This window comes from Podarcis melisellensis (genome assembly GCF_964234715.1).
Source record: "Podarcis melisellensis genome assembly, chromosome: 5".
Classification (NCBI taxonomy): Eukaryota; Metazoa; Chordata; class Lepidosauria; order Squamata; family Lacertidae; genus Podarcis; species Podarcis melisellensis.
In genome coordinates this window covers 47,821,503-47,839,214 of record NC_138537.1, presented here as the reverse complement: position 1 = coordinate 47,839,214, position 17,712 = coordinate 47,821,503, and the positions used below count along the sequence as shown (strand labels likewise).

Genomic DNA, 17,712 nt, shown 5'->3' with positions numbered 1-17,712 from the left:
CTGAGAGTAAGGCCCATTTAATGCAGTGAGGCTTACTTTTAAGGAGATATACATAGGATTGCTGTCAATGTTCATAATCGTTAATTGGCACAAACTCATTAAATCATTAATTGGCACAAAGGAAGGTCCATAAATCACAAGGATGAGAAATATATAGAGTTCTTTTTTTCTTTCTCATGGTTTAGAACACACACCTCTCACATTTCTTTTGCACACAATAATGAAGTTATTAAGTTTTTTTAATTTAAAAAACTGTTAAAGAACAGTTGAGTGTGTTTTATATAGTTACTTATTGGCGATCGGCTTTGAATAGGACATTATTTTTAAAAGCAGGACAAAAATCTGTGAAATACCTTAAAAACATTATTTTAAGGTTTGAACACAAATTGAACACTGAGGTTCACATACTTATGTAACAGTAATACCCGAATTCCTGATGGCGATGCTTCCTGAGCTAAAACGATCACACGTCTATTAAGCAAGGAATGGTTGGGCGTCTCTGTCTCAAGTATCGAGACTCACTTTGCAATTTATTCCATTATATTTCCACCAGGCTGGGCCTCCCCCCCCCCCTTCCAGCATATACTAATATTGCCATGTACTACTGGAGTAAATTAGTTTAAAAAATTGAGTCAAAGGAAGGAAGGAAGGAATGCAGCAATTTTTGGAACAAACAAAGCAGATAATTGCCAGTGCATGAAATGTAATTTGAAACAGCTGCGTCAAGCTTCCAGTAGCACTGAAAATTGATGCTCACCCGCTGTGCTTATAAGTAGGCACGCTAAAAGCAACTGCTTGCTTCAAGAAACATAAACTACTTCACACTTTGTCCATTAACCTTATGAAGAATGGAACCTGAAGGCAGCAACACTTTGAAGTTGCACATTGCTATTTGACTAATATGAAACAGCTGGCAAGTTAAAGAAAAACATGGGCTTGGCCATGCGATGTCAGGTTAGAGACACCACCTGGCGGCTGTAAACACATACAGCAAGCAGAGCTGAAATGAATTCTCATAAATGTTTAAAATGACAGAGTTTTCCATTTTTCCACATTAATTTTTCTCAGGAGACCATTTCAAGCAAGTTTTAATTTGCATTTTGAATTGGACACTTGAAAGTAAAACAGTTAAAATGCATATTCTTGACTCCTGGTGGTTCTGATTTTGTCAAGCTTTGTCAATAAAGAAAATACGCTGTCATCAGCAAATAACATCTACATTTATCTACCAAATACTGTCAGGTATTTAAAAAAAAACAAGTCTGGAAGCCCTGCCCTCTGACGCAGAAAGCCTTATTCCTGCTGTGTTGAGGCTCCTCTGGCCCTCCAGATGTTGCTGCACTACAACTCCCATGATTTCTGACTATTGGCCATGCTGGTTAGGGCTGCTGGCAGTGAGAGTCTGACAGAATCTGGAGGGCCATTAAGTCCCTCCAGCCCTGCTTCAGGGCAAGGGTAGGCAGGCTTCAGGTTTGCATAATTTAGTGTGGGCATTCTTTTTCAAAACTAGAACCTTGCAATCCATTATACACAGAACAGAGGTTCAGAGGCCAATTAACCAAGACAAACGTACTAGAGATCATAGATTCTACTAACAAACCCTACAAATGACTGGTCGAAACCTGGTCAAAAGCAACAAAACAGTAACACTCCGATTCTTCATATTATGCCAATAGATGTGTGATTTGTATGAGGCCAGCCACTGCCTCTATAGCAGAATTTTTTATATATATAATTACCAGAGTGAGTGGGGCCTGTACGGAGCGGTTAAATCTCAGTTGTGGAATGCTTTCCCCAAAGAAGCTTATTGCAAGCCTACTTCACTGCCTTTTTGGCCTCGGCAATAAACTTTCATCTTTCCCAAGCTTTTTAGATATATATATATATTTTAATCCTGCTGCTTTATGCTTTTTGTTGTTTTGTGGCTTTTATCTTACTATTTAAAAATATTAAAAGGCAAATGCATTCTTCTTGTAAACCACCCTGGGAATGTAAGTGTAGGGCTGTACAAAAATGCTGCCAAAAATGCTTAATATCGTAGGCAGGGCCACAGAACTGAGAAACAAGGGACCTCTGGACACAAGCTGAGCCCAAGAATGGTACCAGGGCCCACTGTCTTTCCATTAAAATAACCTCCACTCCAATTGATCCCCTCCTTGTGTTCCAGCAGCCCACTTCACAAAATAGAGCCTGTTGTGGTGGTGGTTGCTTGAAATTTGGGAGTAGCAGGAGCTGACTGGTGGAGAATTATTTTGCACATCTTCTTCCCTGGTCCAGGGTGGGATCTGCAGCTATTAAATCCCAGGATAGTTGAGGAGTGGATATGGCATCAAAAGGGAAACTAGAAGCTACCCTGAGAACTCCCCAGTGATGCTGAAATATGCTTTTACCACATACCGGTACTTCTCAGCCAATCAATTAGATGTGCAGTATCAGATGAGGAAGGGATGTAGTTTAGCATGCTTTTTTTCAGAACAAAATAAAACACCAAATTGGTCAGTCATAGAGATGGGGGGGGGCGGGGGCAGATCTGATTCAGTTTGCATTTAAAAGAGAATTCATCAAATTCACACTTTCCAAAACATTACAAGAACCAAAACACAGCCATCCTTCAAATTTGACCTCTGAATTTTGCAATGCAGGTCTCGTCTAGTAACGTTTACAAAAATGCATCTTCTGGGGTAAAGAGTGTGTGTGTGTGTGTGTGTGTGTGTGTGTGTGTGTGTGTGTGTATATATATATATATATATATATATATATATATATATATATATATATATATATAATGGAAAATTGCTTTGCAAAAATGTGTTAGGGAAAACTGGATACAATCAAATATCATGCTAAAATGATGGGTGCTCATGAGGGTTTGAATAAGATTCACACAGTAAAGTGGAAATGTGGAGAATGGAACTTAAGTTTTGAAAAATGAGAAAACAGAGAAACAAAAATTGACAGATTTGCCCATCTCTAATCAACAGTCGAAAAGTTCCACAAAATTCTAGGATTCAGCCCTGGCATTGAAATCAGATTCTAGAACTAACTAAGCCTACCATGAGGACAGGGGCCACAGTTCAGTGGTAGAATGCACACTTTATGCCTGCCAGGTTCAATTAATCTCATGTCTGAAATTAGTTTGTCCACCAACATTAAAATTGGTTGTGTTCTGTTCCAGTCAGTACTTCTAAACTTGGATATAGAATCTGTGTCCACCCCAGCTCCCATCAGCTCCAGTCAGCACAGCCAATTGTCAGGAATGGTAGTTGTAGTCCAACAAATCTGGAGGGCTACTAGTTCCCCTGCACCTCTCCTAAGACATGCACGAGAATTCTGTGTGGTCTACAAGGCTTCTGTGACCAGATATGCAGGGAATCCTTGGCAGATGTGGAAATGGATCCCTGATGACCAAGAGTCTGAAAACAAGGGTGATAAACCATCGTGTAACAACTAACACTTGTCAATACTAAAAACCATCCATTGTGTATTAAGCAAATACTAGTGTGGGGGAACCAGCTCGATAACAAATATTCAGAGAAAGTGTAAAAACCTGGAGAATTTTCGAGCAAAATCCACAGATTCTGAGTTGAGGTGAAGTTATTATATATTATCTGCTCCTGATAATAGGAATGTCTCCTGTCCTCCGTTTCACAAAAGAATGGAGAACAAAGATTTGAAAATACTCTTGGGCTCATCTCACTATAGTCCAAGAAGTAAGAAATTCCAGGGTCGCAGTGCTTACCCTGGTTTCGTGTTCTCTGGAAAGGAGCTAACTGTAATGCTGTTATCTTACAAAGCCCAAACACAGCTTTCTGACTTTTATTTTTTATTATTAATAATAATAAATTTCTTCACCCGTAAGGGCAAGGGCAGGTTACAACAATTTAAAATACAACATTAAAACAGTTTAAAACAAAACATGTTGAGCAGATGGGGTGGGGTGGCTGCTCACCTGCCAAGAATGCCACGTGCTAATGCCTAATCTACAATAGTGACACTAAGGAAAAATGTTTTTATTGTGCAACACCTTCAACAATGCAATTTCGTGTTTTTTTAAAAAAAGCATTTACTGATCAGCTCCTTAAAAACTGTACTTTGTAAAAAAGAAAGTAAACCTATGCACAGATTTTTAAAGCACTTTGAAGTATTAAGAGATTGTTTACTCGAGCAACACTAAATGAAGCCTTGGCTTGCCTCCCTGGCTTGGCATTCTAAAAGTTTTATTTTACAATGCCACCAGCTGCTAGTTTGGCTCTGCCAATAGCAAATAATATATTTTGGATCGCCGATCTGAATCTAGTCAGACATAAACATGGAACTAATCCTACATTGCTTGGCTACTATCCTAAATTACGAGGGGAGGGGGTCAGTATTAAACCAAACTAATCTCTTTTTCCTGCTAATGCAGCACAGCTGATGCATCTGAATGGGTTTTTGTTTTTGTTTGCTTGCTTGCTTTGTACAATTGAAGATGATCAAGGAAGGTACTTTGAGGTAAAATCTCACATAAGTCTTGCTCTCCAGAGTGCTCCACTTCTGCAATGATATCATGTGTGAAGGATGTAAACCTCTCTCTTTGACATGGCTATACTGAAACCTGAAAGGAGGTGACATACTTGTGGAGTCACTCATAGATTGGGATAACTCATGATTTTAATCTTAGATATAATTTGTGGGAGAATCTATATGAATGACCCAGTTGCTGCTGAACTACAGCTTTCATAATCCCTGGCCATTAGCCAACTTCGCTAGCACTGAAGGGAGTTGTAGTTCAGTAATAACTGGAAGGCCAAAGTTTCCCCACACCTGTTGTAAAACATCTGTAGAATAAGTATGTTGCACTAATACATCAAATTATATAGAATCAAAATTTCCCACCCCATGCTATTTAGCAATGAAAATGGTAGAAATATGAGATACTTCATTTAACCAGAACAGATGCTCTGCATATAACTAACTTGAAGTGGAGCATGATAGGTGTTCAGAGTTGCATGAGTTCCTAAGCTATAAAACAGAGTAAAGCTGATGGAATAGAAAACCTATCTGATTGTGAGGCACCGAATCCCATGTATCACAAGCAGAAGCTTACATATAGATTTACAACCAATCTCTGTAACCTATCATGACATCTAAAAAGCCAATGACCTACAAGCCAGGTGTAAATTCATCTATAAGCTCTATTGCCAAATATTGATCTCCATACACATAAACAATCTGCATTCTACATGAAGTGATAGTAGACAGTATAGCAGTTCCCAATATCAAGAACATGTATCTAAATTACAGCATTAAAAACAATTATTTTATTGAAGCTATTTTAAAAAACCATGTGAGGCAGTATAAACATTAAAATTGTAACTGGGAAGGAAGAACTGGCATTTAAAACTCCAAAAAGTTAAAACAGCAAAAAAGACACATTAAAAGTACATTTTTAAAGCTACAGGTATAGTATGACGGTAAAATTAACAGGTATTTTATAAAAGAATTTAACAGCACATATGTAAAATGGAATCCAATGTATACAGAAGTCATAATATTCAGATGCTCCATTAACTTATGTTAAAATAGCTTTTGAACAGTCACAATGTATTTCAGATTTTACACAGCTGCCCAGTGTAGAAACAAATATTTTACAGACTTTCCCAACAGGCTGACAGCTCTCTGCCACTTATCCATGAGTAGTATCATCTTCCACAAAGTCTTTGGCCATCTCTGCTGTGATCACATCAATATGACTGACCTTAATCAGAAAAAGAAACACAGTTTTGAAATCAATGAAGATGCTAGCCAACATAACAGCTCCATGGTGTTTATGAAGCACTCTCCCTCTACAGTACTGTAAATTTGTAACTGTGTAATTAATGCATGGGGACATGGGTGGCGCTGTGAGTTAAACCACAGAGCCTAGGCCTTGCCAATCAGAAGGTCAGCGGTTCGAATCCCTGCGCCGGGGTGAGCTCCCGTTCCTCAGTCCCTGCTCCTGCCAACCTAGCAGTTCGAAAGCACATCAAAGTGCAAGTAGATAAATAGGAACCGCTCCGGCGGGAAGGTAAACGGTATTTCCGTGCACTGCTCTGGTTCGCCAGAAGCGGCTTAGTCATGCTGGCCACATGACCTGGAAGCTGTACGCCGGGGTCCCTTTACCTTTTTTAAATTAATGTATGAGCCAGACAAAATCATTCTACCAAATGTTCCACACACAACTCTACATTTTGAAAACATGCAGGAAAATCTCAGCATGCAATACTGCATCCTAAATCCAGCTTCCATTTCTAACCTTTATGCTTGCAAATATGTACAGGCATCATCCCACTTAGACACAATCAACTTGCACGACCACAAATATGCACGGTGTCAGGAAATAAAGAGATTAAAACCAGGAAATGGCAGGAGAGCTGGAGAGTCCTTGTGGCCAGTGAGGAGACCCTCCCAGAAGCCCTAGGAGGACTTCAGTGAGGAAGGAGGAAGCTCCAAAAAGATGAGAGATACAGCAGGGCTTTGTGTAGGCTGTTCATTCTCCCCACCTAGCAACTGACATCTCCAGCTGGCCCCAGAACTTTAACTCTAGGTGTGGAGAGAGAGTGACAATGAGATTGCTGGGCAGCAGGGGGGAAATGGGCATTTGGAGGCTTTTTAGCCTCACTTACAAAATATTTGCTTATGCATGCAGGGCCCCAGAATGTAACCCCAGCATAAGTGGGAAGACCCCTGTATTTGAAAGTGAATGAACACTGCCTTGTGATGTTTCAGAAACTGGAGTGATGAGTGTCAGAACAAGATTTCCATTACTCAGAGCTTTAGAGTCCTGCATACCTGATCCCACAACCTATGAACAGCAACGGCAGAGCAAAATAATCAGCCAGAGCAATTCAAACCCTGGCTGGGCAGCAGTGCAACACAATGAAGTGGCAAAGCAACCACTGTATCCACAAGCTTGTCCCTCCCAGGGGTGGGTACAGGCCATCAAGTGAGGCCAGCGGGGCAGCGCTCAAACACCCTGTTTTGAACATTCATGCCAGTGGTTCTTCTGCCAGCCTGCACTTTCAGTGGAAGAAAAAGGGAGCTCCAAGTTAAGAGAGCTACACTTCACAGTCAGTGGGGCTGTTCTGGGCTGGTGGAGGGTGACCATCCCATCCACACACACCACCCCCAAGTGTGACACATCACGGCTTTGGTCTACACTCTAAATGACAAGAGTTACATATTTTATACAAACAGCACAATTCAAACTCTTGGCACAGGATCTTTAATAGAATGGAGTGCATACTCTCCTACTTTTAGACTGTCATCTACAGAAAGCAGCATAGAAGGAGGACAGCACGTACTTTGTACTAAAAATAATAAAGGTAAAAAATAAAAACCCTCCAGTCATATGTTCTGAAATGTCTGTGTATCTAGACATCTGTGCAGTACTACCCTTGCCTTCAGTCAGTCAAATGAAGCTGAAATCTATGCAAACATTAGCAATCAAGTCACTAGAAATGTGTCAGAGGCCATCGTAGCCTTTAACATAAGCCTGTTGAATTCATGTGCCTTTATTGTTAATGAAGTGATTTATAAGCAAGTTCCAGATTTATTATTTATGGTAACAGTGTCCCATCATGCTTTGGAGGGACTTCAGCCATTGCCTACAATAATTTATTTAACACGTTTTATAATTGCATACCTTATTTCTGAATTTTACACCATAAAATTTATCAGCAGACTCGAGCAGTTCCGGCCTGAAAGTTGTGGTAATAAACTGAGCATGTTCTGCCAGTTCCATGATCATATCTGGGGAAGTAAAACAAATTTCTCAACGAACATTGAAATAATTTTCCAGGCATTTCTTTAGTGGGTAAGTAATAAAATGAAGCAAGTTCTGGTACATAACAAATTGTGATATTAAAATGCAAGCAAATTTCAGCAATTGGCTTGAGTGGGCATCACATGACTATTCTGCAAACTGTCATAGGAGCTTGATTTGGTCAGCATTTGATTCATCATGTATGGAATAAATGTGGAAGGACTTGGAAGAAATATATAATTGGGAATATACCAGTCAAGAAATCAAGGGGTAACTCCATCTTCCTGGCGGCTGCACTGCTCTTTTGTCATTCCAGAAAATGTGCCAGAGCAGGTTTGGGGCTGCCACTATGAAAACTTTTCCAAGGCTGATGGAAGCAGCAGCAATAAGGCTTGGTTGAAGAAGAATGCTTTTGCCTGGTATCTAAAAATATATATAATGAAGGCACCAGACTAATCTCCCTGGGGAGAGTATTCCACAAACAGGGAGCCGCTGCAGAAAAGACCCATTCTCATGTTGCCATCCTCTGGACGTCATGTAGACGCACACTAAGAAGGGCCCCAGGTTGGTTTATAAGGTTTACACATCTTAATAAAGCCAGATTACCTTCTAGAAGTAATACTCTGCCTTACTATTACAGTGTCATTCCCATCAGTGAGACCCAGACATATCTGGGGAATCCACAGAGCTAGGGAACTGGTCAACTTGAAGTGGCAAATATCTCCCTGTGTTCCTTCCTTTAGCTACAGTGAAACAGCCAACTGTGTTCCCGAGAAGCATAACAGCAGTTCACTTCTGTACCCCAGAGGACAGCCACAAGACGCACATATGTCATATTAAGCAGCTATAGTGAAACTATAATCCCAATTATTTTTATTATGAGAAGCTTTCTTTGTAACTGCAATTAGAGAATTAATATGTAGCATTGTGTTGAACAATAAAATACCCAAGACTCTACCTGAAACTGCCTTTCTATGCTGGGCATCTAGGGCTTGATCAATTTCATCAAAGAGGTAAAACGGCGCAGGGTCACATTTCTGGATAGCAAAAATTAAGGCTAGAGCCACAAGTGACTTCTGTCCACCAGAAAGCTGCTGCATCTCTCTCATTTCACCTTGCTTGCCAGTAAATGACACCTGCAGGAACAATGAAAGATTAGTTACTGCTAATTCTTAAGCATTACCATAATATAATTTGTGGTCATGAGAGTGCAAGGTAAAATATTCCATTACCCTAATCCCAACTCCAGTGAACTGGTCTACAGAAGGAACACTGCTTTGAGATCCTGATCCCTTTTCACTCTCAGCACCACCTTCACCTTCATCTTGAGACTGACTGCCTTCCACATCACCTTTCTTCATCACGAGTGTAGCTTTCCCCCCAGGCACCAGCTTCTGAAAGACTTCACTGAAGTTCTTTGAGACCTTGAGAAAGTGTAATTCAATCCATATTAATCTTTGCACAAATAACCTGAAGGCTTTTTCTGACAAATATTTGTAAAAGTAATTTAAAAGGATTTCAAAAGCTACTTTGGTAAAGTATTGCCATAAGAGTTCATCCTAGAAAATCCCATCCCAACCCATCACCTGATTAAAGAAGTACTCTAATAATTGCTGATTCAGTGTTTCCAAAGTGCACTAAACACAAAGTAGCAAACTGGTGTTTGCCACTGGCGCTTGTGGCAAAACAAAAAACTTGAATGACAAAAGACTGGGGACTGTATGGGCTGGCTCCCTATACTCTGTGTGTATAAGGGACCCTATGCTTGCAACAACATATGTACAGAAAGCTCCTCCACGTGTGCACAGGGGAGGGGTGGGGATAGAGAATCTGGATTGGCTCAGGATCTCTTCTCTTGTGTAGAGCATTGATATGCAAGCAGAGTCTCTTCACACATGCACCAAATGCCAATACTGCAGTTGGTGGGGTCAAGGCCAGGTTTATCCTGTATCAAACTCATAGCAATTGTGGTAAACGTAGTACAGTATAAAAAATTTCTAGCACCTACAACCATTTACAATCTGGTTAGAATCTAGTCTGAGACATGTGCCTCTGTTAGGACCTTTTCATACAGTAAGTTCTTGCTAAGATTTCAGTAACCTCAGTTTGCTTGTGAAAATAAAACCAGGTGACAACTTATGAACTTTACAAATATGAACACATGCAAAATACATAATACAATTGTTTCCAACATGCAATTCAAAACATATCAAACAGCCCTGTCACTCACAATGGGTGCTAAATAATACCTGTTTGAATGTCAGCTGGATAGCTTCATATTTTCTGAGTTCAAGGACATTCATCAACTCCATGATGGACTTGTAGCCCCTGTCCAACTCTTCTTGACGTTTTATCAACTTCTCCTTCTGCTCTGAGAAGTTCACAAACTGATCTAGAGCTTTTTTATTGACATGACTGTATTTTTTCAGTTCTGTGTTGCATTGTTCCAGTTTGCGAAATAGCTGTATAAAAGAATTGAGAAAATCCATCAGAGCACGGTATGAACCACCACTCACTGTCTCTGGAGATGAGCACTCAGCACTTTTGTTACCTGCTTCAGGCTCAAAGTCTGGTATTTTTCGAACGCTTCCTGGGGAAGTGATCCCAATTCCCTGATTTTCTTCATACACTCCTCCTTCTTCTTCAGAAGCATGCCTTGCCGGTTAGTCATTTTTTCAAGCTCTTTTGTGTCATGATTAATAGCATCCATGTGCTCTTTCTCCATGTTCTTCCAGCGCTCCATGCTCTTTTGGAGTTCTTTGATTCCTGCTTCTGTTTTATCAATTGAATTGTCCAGATCTAGTATAACAAATCAAAGAATAGTATAAAAACGTATAGTTGAAATTGAGCCTTACAACTTGATATACAAAGAAAATGCAGCACATTGATAAATCTTTATTAATAATATTTATGATTTTAAAATATAACCATGGTAGGGTGGGAATGTACTCTGGAATGTTGTTAATAAACTCCCAAAGGTGATGAAGAACAAGACAACAAAATCCAGATGTGCCAGTATAAAGAAATGAAGGTATGTTTAGATTATGTCAAGCACGGCATCCACTACAACTTCTAGCAGCAGCTTCAGAAAGAAGCCATGGAATCCATTGCATTAAGGGAGTCCAGTAAGCTTTTATAGTTTGTATCCTTCTGGAGGGCTTAATGGGAAGCACAGCTAATGTGTCCAGGCTTGTGCTACCAGTTCTAGTTATTCTTTATCCTTCTTTGTACTATTTGTACTGTATACTCTTTGAACATGATTTCATTTCAGTGTTATAATCTTTGTTAATTGTTCTTGGAATACTTTAAGTTAACTGTATTTTAGAATATGTTAATAAAATATACTAGATATGACACCTTCTCTTGATTACCAACCTTCTGAGCGTGCCAGCGTATCTTTCACTCGTTTGTTGATAGCCTCAAGCTCTGATGTTGTTGCTGTAAGAACAGTGCCACCTTCTGTCTCTCTCAGCTCATTCAGCTCCTAAAAATGCAAAATGTTAACAGGATGCAAGTTCAGCCGATGCAAATAAGGAAGCTATAGGCTATACTACATAGAAGAGGTTACTTTTCATGGTTTACAATATATTATTATTGAATAGCTCATTTTTATAATTGATTAGAAATATATAGATTGCAGCTTCACACCAAAAATTGCATAAAGAGAATTTATATTTGTGTCATCATAGGATTCTCCAAAATTTGTTGAATGTTGGCAGTTCAACAAATAAATATTATGTGAACATCCACTAACTTAGAGACACACCAGTAAATACCAAGTCACTGTGATGATTTAAAAATAGTTTTTTAAAAACAATGTTAAGAATGGAGTGGATCAAAATAAAATATCTTACTTGTTCAACTTGGTCTAAGCGCTTTCTCAAATTCTCATTCAGATAAGTCTCGACTCTTGTGATGATCCCCTCAAGCTTGATCCTTTCATTCAAAAGCTGTCTGTTTTCCTATAAACCAAGAAAACATATGGATATACAAAAACAACTAAATATTGTTGGCTGATTGATTTAAAAAAATAATTTTATTTCACAATATTTATACATCGCTTTATGTTACTAAAACCTCAAAGTGGTTTACAAAACTAAAATTATTGGCTAAAATTGTTTACTGGTATTTCATTAAATGCTTTATGCTCTCCACTATTTACATACATGTTTTATAAGTACATTCTAGCAAGCCCACTGAAATCTATGGGCATCCATTGATTTCAGTAGGTCAGCTCTATGCATGACTAACGTTGGTATCACACTATTTTTGCAACCAAATGAAAAGGTTGCAAAGGTAGAAAGTGGGGAAGGAAATAGTTCCGAACAGGCTTTTGTACATAATTTCCCAACCTTCTTAATCACAGCAATTTTATTTTTCATTTTAATTGTCCTTACTTGCTGTAGCTGTCGGATCTCATCATTAAGTGCATCAACTCGCTTCTGGTCCTCTAAACTGAGCTGCGACAACAGGTCTGTCCCCAGTTCTGCTTTTAAAGACTCCCGGGTTGATTCCATAGCATGTAAACTTGCCTCCAAACTTTGTAAGCTGCGTTGCTGAAGAAAAAATTAAATGTGAGTATCATGAAATAAGCCTTCCAATTTATCTAATTATGTGACCTAGCAGCAAATGCCATATAAAAAAGGCTTAAACGCAATAAGCAACAACAGTGATCTCAGTCATATATGTACCTACTCAAAAGTAAAATGCTACTCTGCAGCCTTAGGGACTCTCAGGGAATATGAAACTGACTGAGAAATAATCATAAGCATTACTATTCTTTCACTTGCTTGATTCCTTTTCTCTTTTTTAAAACCAGTTAATCTACTGGATAGCACACTGAACAATCCAGATAATGAAAGTATAATCTGCTGTGCAGGAAGAGCAATCAAAGCCCTTGAACTGTCAAGCTGGAGGGCGTTTGGATGGAGCAGAGCTGGCCCTTTACTAGACTCTGCTGCTGGGGAAGATCCACCATCAGGGGAATGCCCACTTGTAAGCACAGGATCTGCTGGATCTTGAGCATGCCCTACTGCTGTCATATGGCGGCAATTAGCCTGATTCAGCCAGGGAACTGAACTAGCGACAAAAGCGGCGTTTTTTCCTGCTGCCGACATGACTGGGCTGTGGATGCACCGGTGGTTGCTCTAGTCTATTCCATTAAACCAACCACTGCGAGTCAAGTGTTAGGATCAAGTTGAAGTTGCAAATGTTCTCAAATATCTGTTGATAGCTCAATCAGTAGAGCAACAGACTCTTAATCTCAGGGCTGTGAGTTTGAGCCCCACGTTGAGAAAAATATTCCTGTATTGCAGAGAGTTGGGCTAGATGACCCTCGTGGTCCCTTCCAACTCTACAAATCTATGATCCCATACCTTAGGCATAAATGTTTTCTCTGACTGCTGTCTCTTCTCTTTCAACATTTTCATCTCCGATAAGATGCTGTCTCTGGAAGCTTTGAATTTTCTTTGTTGTGTTTCAATCTGCTGCATCTGATTCATTAGTTGATCAATTTCATTATTAATCCATGCAGTGTGCTAAGGAAAAATGCTGATCATCATGAACATTATGAATGATATAAAATCAGTATGTTGTTGGTCTTAAAAAATGAATCCTTTTACAGCAATAAAGGCTGTTTACAAATCATAGCATATTAACATGGACAGAAATACTACATGCCACAACCTTCTATCTCATATGCACTTTTTGAGCAAAGCTCTTGGCATATTTGTTCAGTTTCTACAATGCTACTGGTGAAGAGCTACTCTCTGCAAATATGCTGTTAAGGCCCCTTTTTCTGTTCTTCTAGGCTGAGCAAATCTTTACTGATTCTCAGCAACAATATACCTACACTACATTTTCTTAAGAGCAACCAGCCCTTCTGCATTTCCCGAACAGTGACCAAAGCATAAGAATGTAAGAAGTGCCTGCTGGATCAGGCCAATGGCCCATCTAGTCCAGCTACCTGTTCTTACAGTGGCTGAACGGTTGCCTGTCAGAAACCAGCAAGCAGGATTCGACCACAAGAGCACTCTCCCCTCTGTGGTTTCCAGCAACTGGTATTCAGAAGCATTGGAGGAAGAGCATAACCATCATGGTCAGGAACCACTGACAGCCCTTTCCTTCATGAATTTGGCCACTGCTCTTAAAGCCACCCAAGTTCATGGCCATCACTGCCTCCTGTGGGAGTGAGTTCCACAGTTTACCCATGTGTTGCATGAAGTAGTAGTTTCTTTTATCCATCTTGAATCTTCCAACACTGCTTCATTGGTTATTCATGAGTTCTAGTGCCATGAGACAGGAAAAAAACACCCCACTTTTCTCTATCTACTTTATCCATGCCAGGGTTAATTTTATAAACTTCTGTCATCTCTTACTCGTCTTCACGCAGAAGACAAATGCATGTACACTGAGAGACATACAAAATTACCAACAGCATTCACACACTATTTGTACCTCAGTCATCCATTCTCTTACACACAATGCAGTTATTTTACTGAGAAACAGGCAAATAAGCAATCCCACCAACAACATCCTCCACAAATGAACAAGCACTATGAAGGATATTTTCAATGTTTCTTCGCAGGTTTTCATTGAGCTTTGCTTCAAGTTCTCCTAGTTCTTCTTCCACCTTTCTTACATCTTTCTGCAGTTCAAGTCGAGACTTTCTTGTGTCATAATAACCCCCAGTCAAAGCCCCTCGGTGGCTGACTTGATCACCTGGGGGTGGGGAATATATTTGTGAAGAATAGATGCTAATCTGATGTAGGGAAGGTGAGTGTGACTTGGTTGAAATGGCCCTGCTGGCCAAATCGAAAGGCCTAGAAGAACTAGTTAGGCCTATGGGCTGGAGATTCCACTTCTGCTACTTTAAAATTATTATTAACACTTAATGAAAAACATTTACAGCTCTACCTAAGTTATTCTTAGAATCAAGCAATAACAGTGTTTGGGAGAGAACTAGTACACAACAAATTCAGCTTATCAGAACACAATGAATTATATATGCTTTGTTGAATAGCTGACAAATAGCCAAGTAAACTGTGAAATCCCTTTCCTTTGCAAATAAAATTGAACCTAAGTCATACCTTCCAGAGTAATACAATCCATAGTAAAAGCTCTGGCCAGCTGGGTAGACACTTCCATACTACGACAAATAAGAGTCTTTCCAAAAACATGCTTGAAGGCTTTATCAAATCTTGGATTGTATCTTAGTTTACTGATCATAGGAATAGCATCCTGAAAGCAAGAATATTAAACAGTGAAAAAGAAGTACAAGAGTACTGCATTTATTTTCAGGTACAAAATGTATAATATAAAAAAGCCAACCTGGTACCAAAAATACAAATAATTGAAATGTAGACTATGTACGAGTCCGCTGTTTTATTTGATTTGTTTGTTGTGTTGTGTTTCATGATGGGCGTAAAGCCGAATAAACATTTTGAGACTATAATAATCTAGAATGTAAGTAAATCACACAAGGATTCCCTTAAATTAAAGGAAAATAACCTCGCTAACAGACATTTAGAACAGCAACATGCAGGGACATATGAAATACAGGTTGCATCCACCTTTGCTATCATTTTACAGTGGTACCTCGGGCTACATACGATTCAGGTTATACACTCCACTAAGCCAGAAATAGTGCTTCAGGATAAGAACAGAAATCAGGCTTTGGCGGCGCGGCAGCAGCAGGAGGCCCCATTAGCTAAAGTGGTGCTTAAGGTTAAGAACAGTTTCAGGTTAAGTTCGGACCTCCGGAACAAATTAAGTACGTAAGGTACCACTGTATTTGTGGCCAGAATAGCACTGAAACGATTACAAGTATGTAGGCCTAGCAGGACAATTTGCTATTTAAAGAAAATGATGACGACAGACTCACATTGGTTTCAGGGTATGCAGTATCTCTAACATCCAGCTTGTTCAGAGGCAGAAAAGTTACTTCTCCAGGCAGATTCATTTTATTGAACTCCATTAATATCTTAGTACTAACTTCATCCGAATCTACAATATGATAAAAAAGCCTAACATGAAAAGAGAGAGAACGAAGTTGAATGAATGAATGAATGTTTTATCTTAAATTAAAACTGCATTGTCTCCCCTCCTACATGCCATCAAACACTACCAAGAAAAAAATCCTATGGAATCAAAAAGTTTTATGCACTAATATTTATTAGAAAAAAGCCCAATTCACCATTTTAAGTGCTAGCAGACAATGGTTTAAAGTTAATATGTTCACAATGAACATTTCTACAGGAAAAAAGCCTAGTAATCAGAACTATACCTGTTTCCTGCAGTAACTTCAACACAGGTGTAGAAAGCAGGCTCACACTCAAAGTTATTCATTACTATTCCATGATAGCCATTCTGAACATGTTGGTTAATGCCTTTGCGACGGAAATGCTCCAAGACTTTGTTTATGCTGTCAATGCCATTTAGAATAGCCTGTCATAATAAAGCAGAATTACTTGAGCTTCCTATACTTTGTGGAAATAGGGTAAACCCCATCACTATTTCTCTCTCTCTCTTTAAGGATTTCCTCCACTTTTAGTTATCATCAGTTTTATACCAACAGGACAAAGTTATGCAATGATCATTATAATGCACACAGCACTGAATCCATTATTTGTTCAGACAAGTTAATAAACACAGTTACTGAAGTTTAAGTATAGGGCAACTGTATGCACTTAAGCAAGTGACTGGTGACCACAGAAGCTAATTTAAAAAAGCACAGTTTGGTATGTATTTGTGACTTGGTAAGTCATAAATACTTGTTTTAATACAAATGAATTTGTCTTTAGACAGTTTTGATTTTTACTTTTGGCCTGACCATTCCCCACAAACTTCTTCAGAAGGAAGAAGAACTATATTAGTTACTGAAAATCTCTATCATAATTATGACAGCATGCTATGCCTCTCACCTTTCCTGTTGCTGCTCTAAGAAGCTGCTGTTTCTTTTCCAAGTCCTCCCGTTTTGCAGCAAGAGCTTGCTGTTCTGCATTCTCTTCTCTCCACAAGTAACTGAAAAAATAGTACACTTCCATATTACAAAATGTATCTTCAAGGAAAAACAGAATAAAATACCAGATCAGGGTAGTGGTATTACAAGGTCTATAATAACCTTGTCCTAATTTAAAGCTTTCCGCGAGCATTTTTTTAACGCTATTAACTCTTTTGTTAAATCTCTTCTACAGTGTATAGCTCCTCAAACTGATTTATTATCCCTAACAAGAAGAGACAATATGCCATATATCTCTTAAAATATCACTCCTTTTTTCTAACACAGCAAAAATCATTGCCACCAAGATTGGAGAACAAAAAATTAGATAGACAGTACTTCATGCAAGCCCCCTGCCTCCAGGTTTCACATTTTGGAAAATTTAGAATATTCTTGAAATAGCTGGAGTACTAAAAGAAGTGCAAGGGAAAGTTGGAGAACATCATCATATGTAGGAACCTGGAATTAAACAGAATTAAAAACCAGGCCCTAATTGCTAGAATCCATGAATGAGGTTCCCTCTGATAGTAAAACAGTGCTTACACATTCTCAAACATTTCTCCAGAACTATCATGGCTATAATCTCTGGAAAATATGAAAGCTCAGATTCCCAGGAAGCTATATTCCACTCCATAATTGTTTTCTATCTCAACACAGATTTTATGAGTCAACTCCATGGGCTGGAGTATAACAGTGCCTATACTAATTCATAAGTTGTGTGCACTAACATTAGAGGATGAGTGATTTTTTTCAGTCCCTTTTCCCTTCTGCAACTCCCAGTAACCTGCTAAAACCAGCTCCAGAAAGTTGAGAGAACAATGTCAAAGGTGGAACGGGTACTGAAGGAGTCATCAGTAACAACAGTGTTTCCTCCTTTTTTATTACAAACATCTCTATTGGAACAAAAGCCCTATCCTGAGTGTGAGGGCCC

At 39.1% G+C, this 17,712-nt stretch overlaps 1 protein-coding gene and 1 long non-coding RNA gene across 4 annotated transcripts in view; one reads left to right on the top strand and one right to left on the bottom strand.

Moving 5' to 3' along the window:
* The window catches only part of LOC309370405, a 32,964-nt gene extending 24,224 nt beyond the window's left edge, over positions 1–8,740 (top strand). For 2 of the 3 annotated variants that reach the window (XR_014168538.1, XR_014168540.1), the window contains one exon: positions 8,100–8,740. This is a non-coding gene — a long non-coding RNA (uncharacterized lncRNA). The remainder of the gene's footprint in view (positions 1–8,099) is intronic. The other variant, XR_014168539.1, reaches the window with a different exon arrangement.
* SMC3 (structural maintenance of chromosomes 3) overlaps positions 3,807–17,712 on the bottom strand; it is a 30,619-nt gene continuing 16,713 nt past the window's right edge. Inside the window, exons 15-29 of the mRNA XM_081912044.1 lie at positions 16,705–16,804; positions 16,068–16,228; positions 15,666–15,807; positions 14,872–15,022; positions 14,351–14,503; positions 13,159–13,310; positions 12,181–12,339; positions 11,638–11,745; positions 11,159–11,267; positions 10,335–10,582; positions 10,033–10,245; positions 9,016–9,207; positions 8,742–8,919; positions 7,664–7,770; positions 3,807–5,737 (exon numbers count right to left, since the gene is read on the bottom strand). Coding sequence (XP_081768170.1) covers positions 5,666–5,737; positions 7,664–7,770; positions 8,742–8,919; positions 9,016–9,207; positions 10,033–10,245; positions 10,335–10,582; positions 11,159–11,267; positions 11,638–11,745; positions 12,181–12,339; positions 13,159–13,310; positions 14,351–14,503; positions 14,872–15,022; positions 15,666–15,807; positions 16,068–16,228; positions 16,705–16,804 — 2,245 coding nt within the window. The 3' untranslated portion in view covers positions 3,807–5,665. The remainder of the gene's footprint in view (positions 5,738–7,663; positions 7,771–8,741; positions 8,920–9,015; positions 9,208–10,032; positions 10,246–10,334; positions 10,583–11,158; positions 11,268–11,637; positions 11,746–12,180; positions 12,340–13,158; positions 13,311–14,350; positions 14,504–14,871; positions 15,023–15,665; positions 15,808–16,067; positions 16,229–16,704; positions 16,805–17,712) is intronic.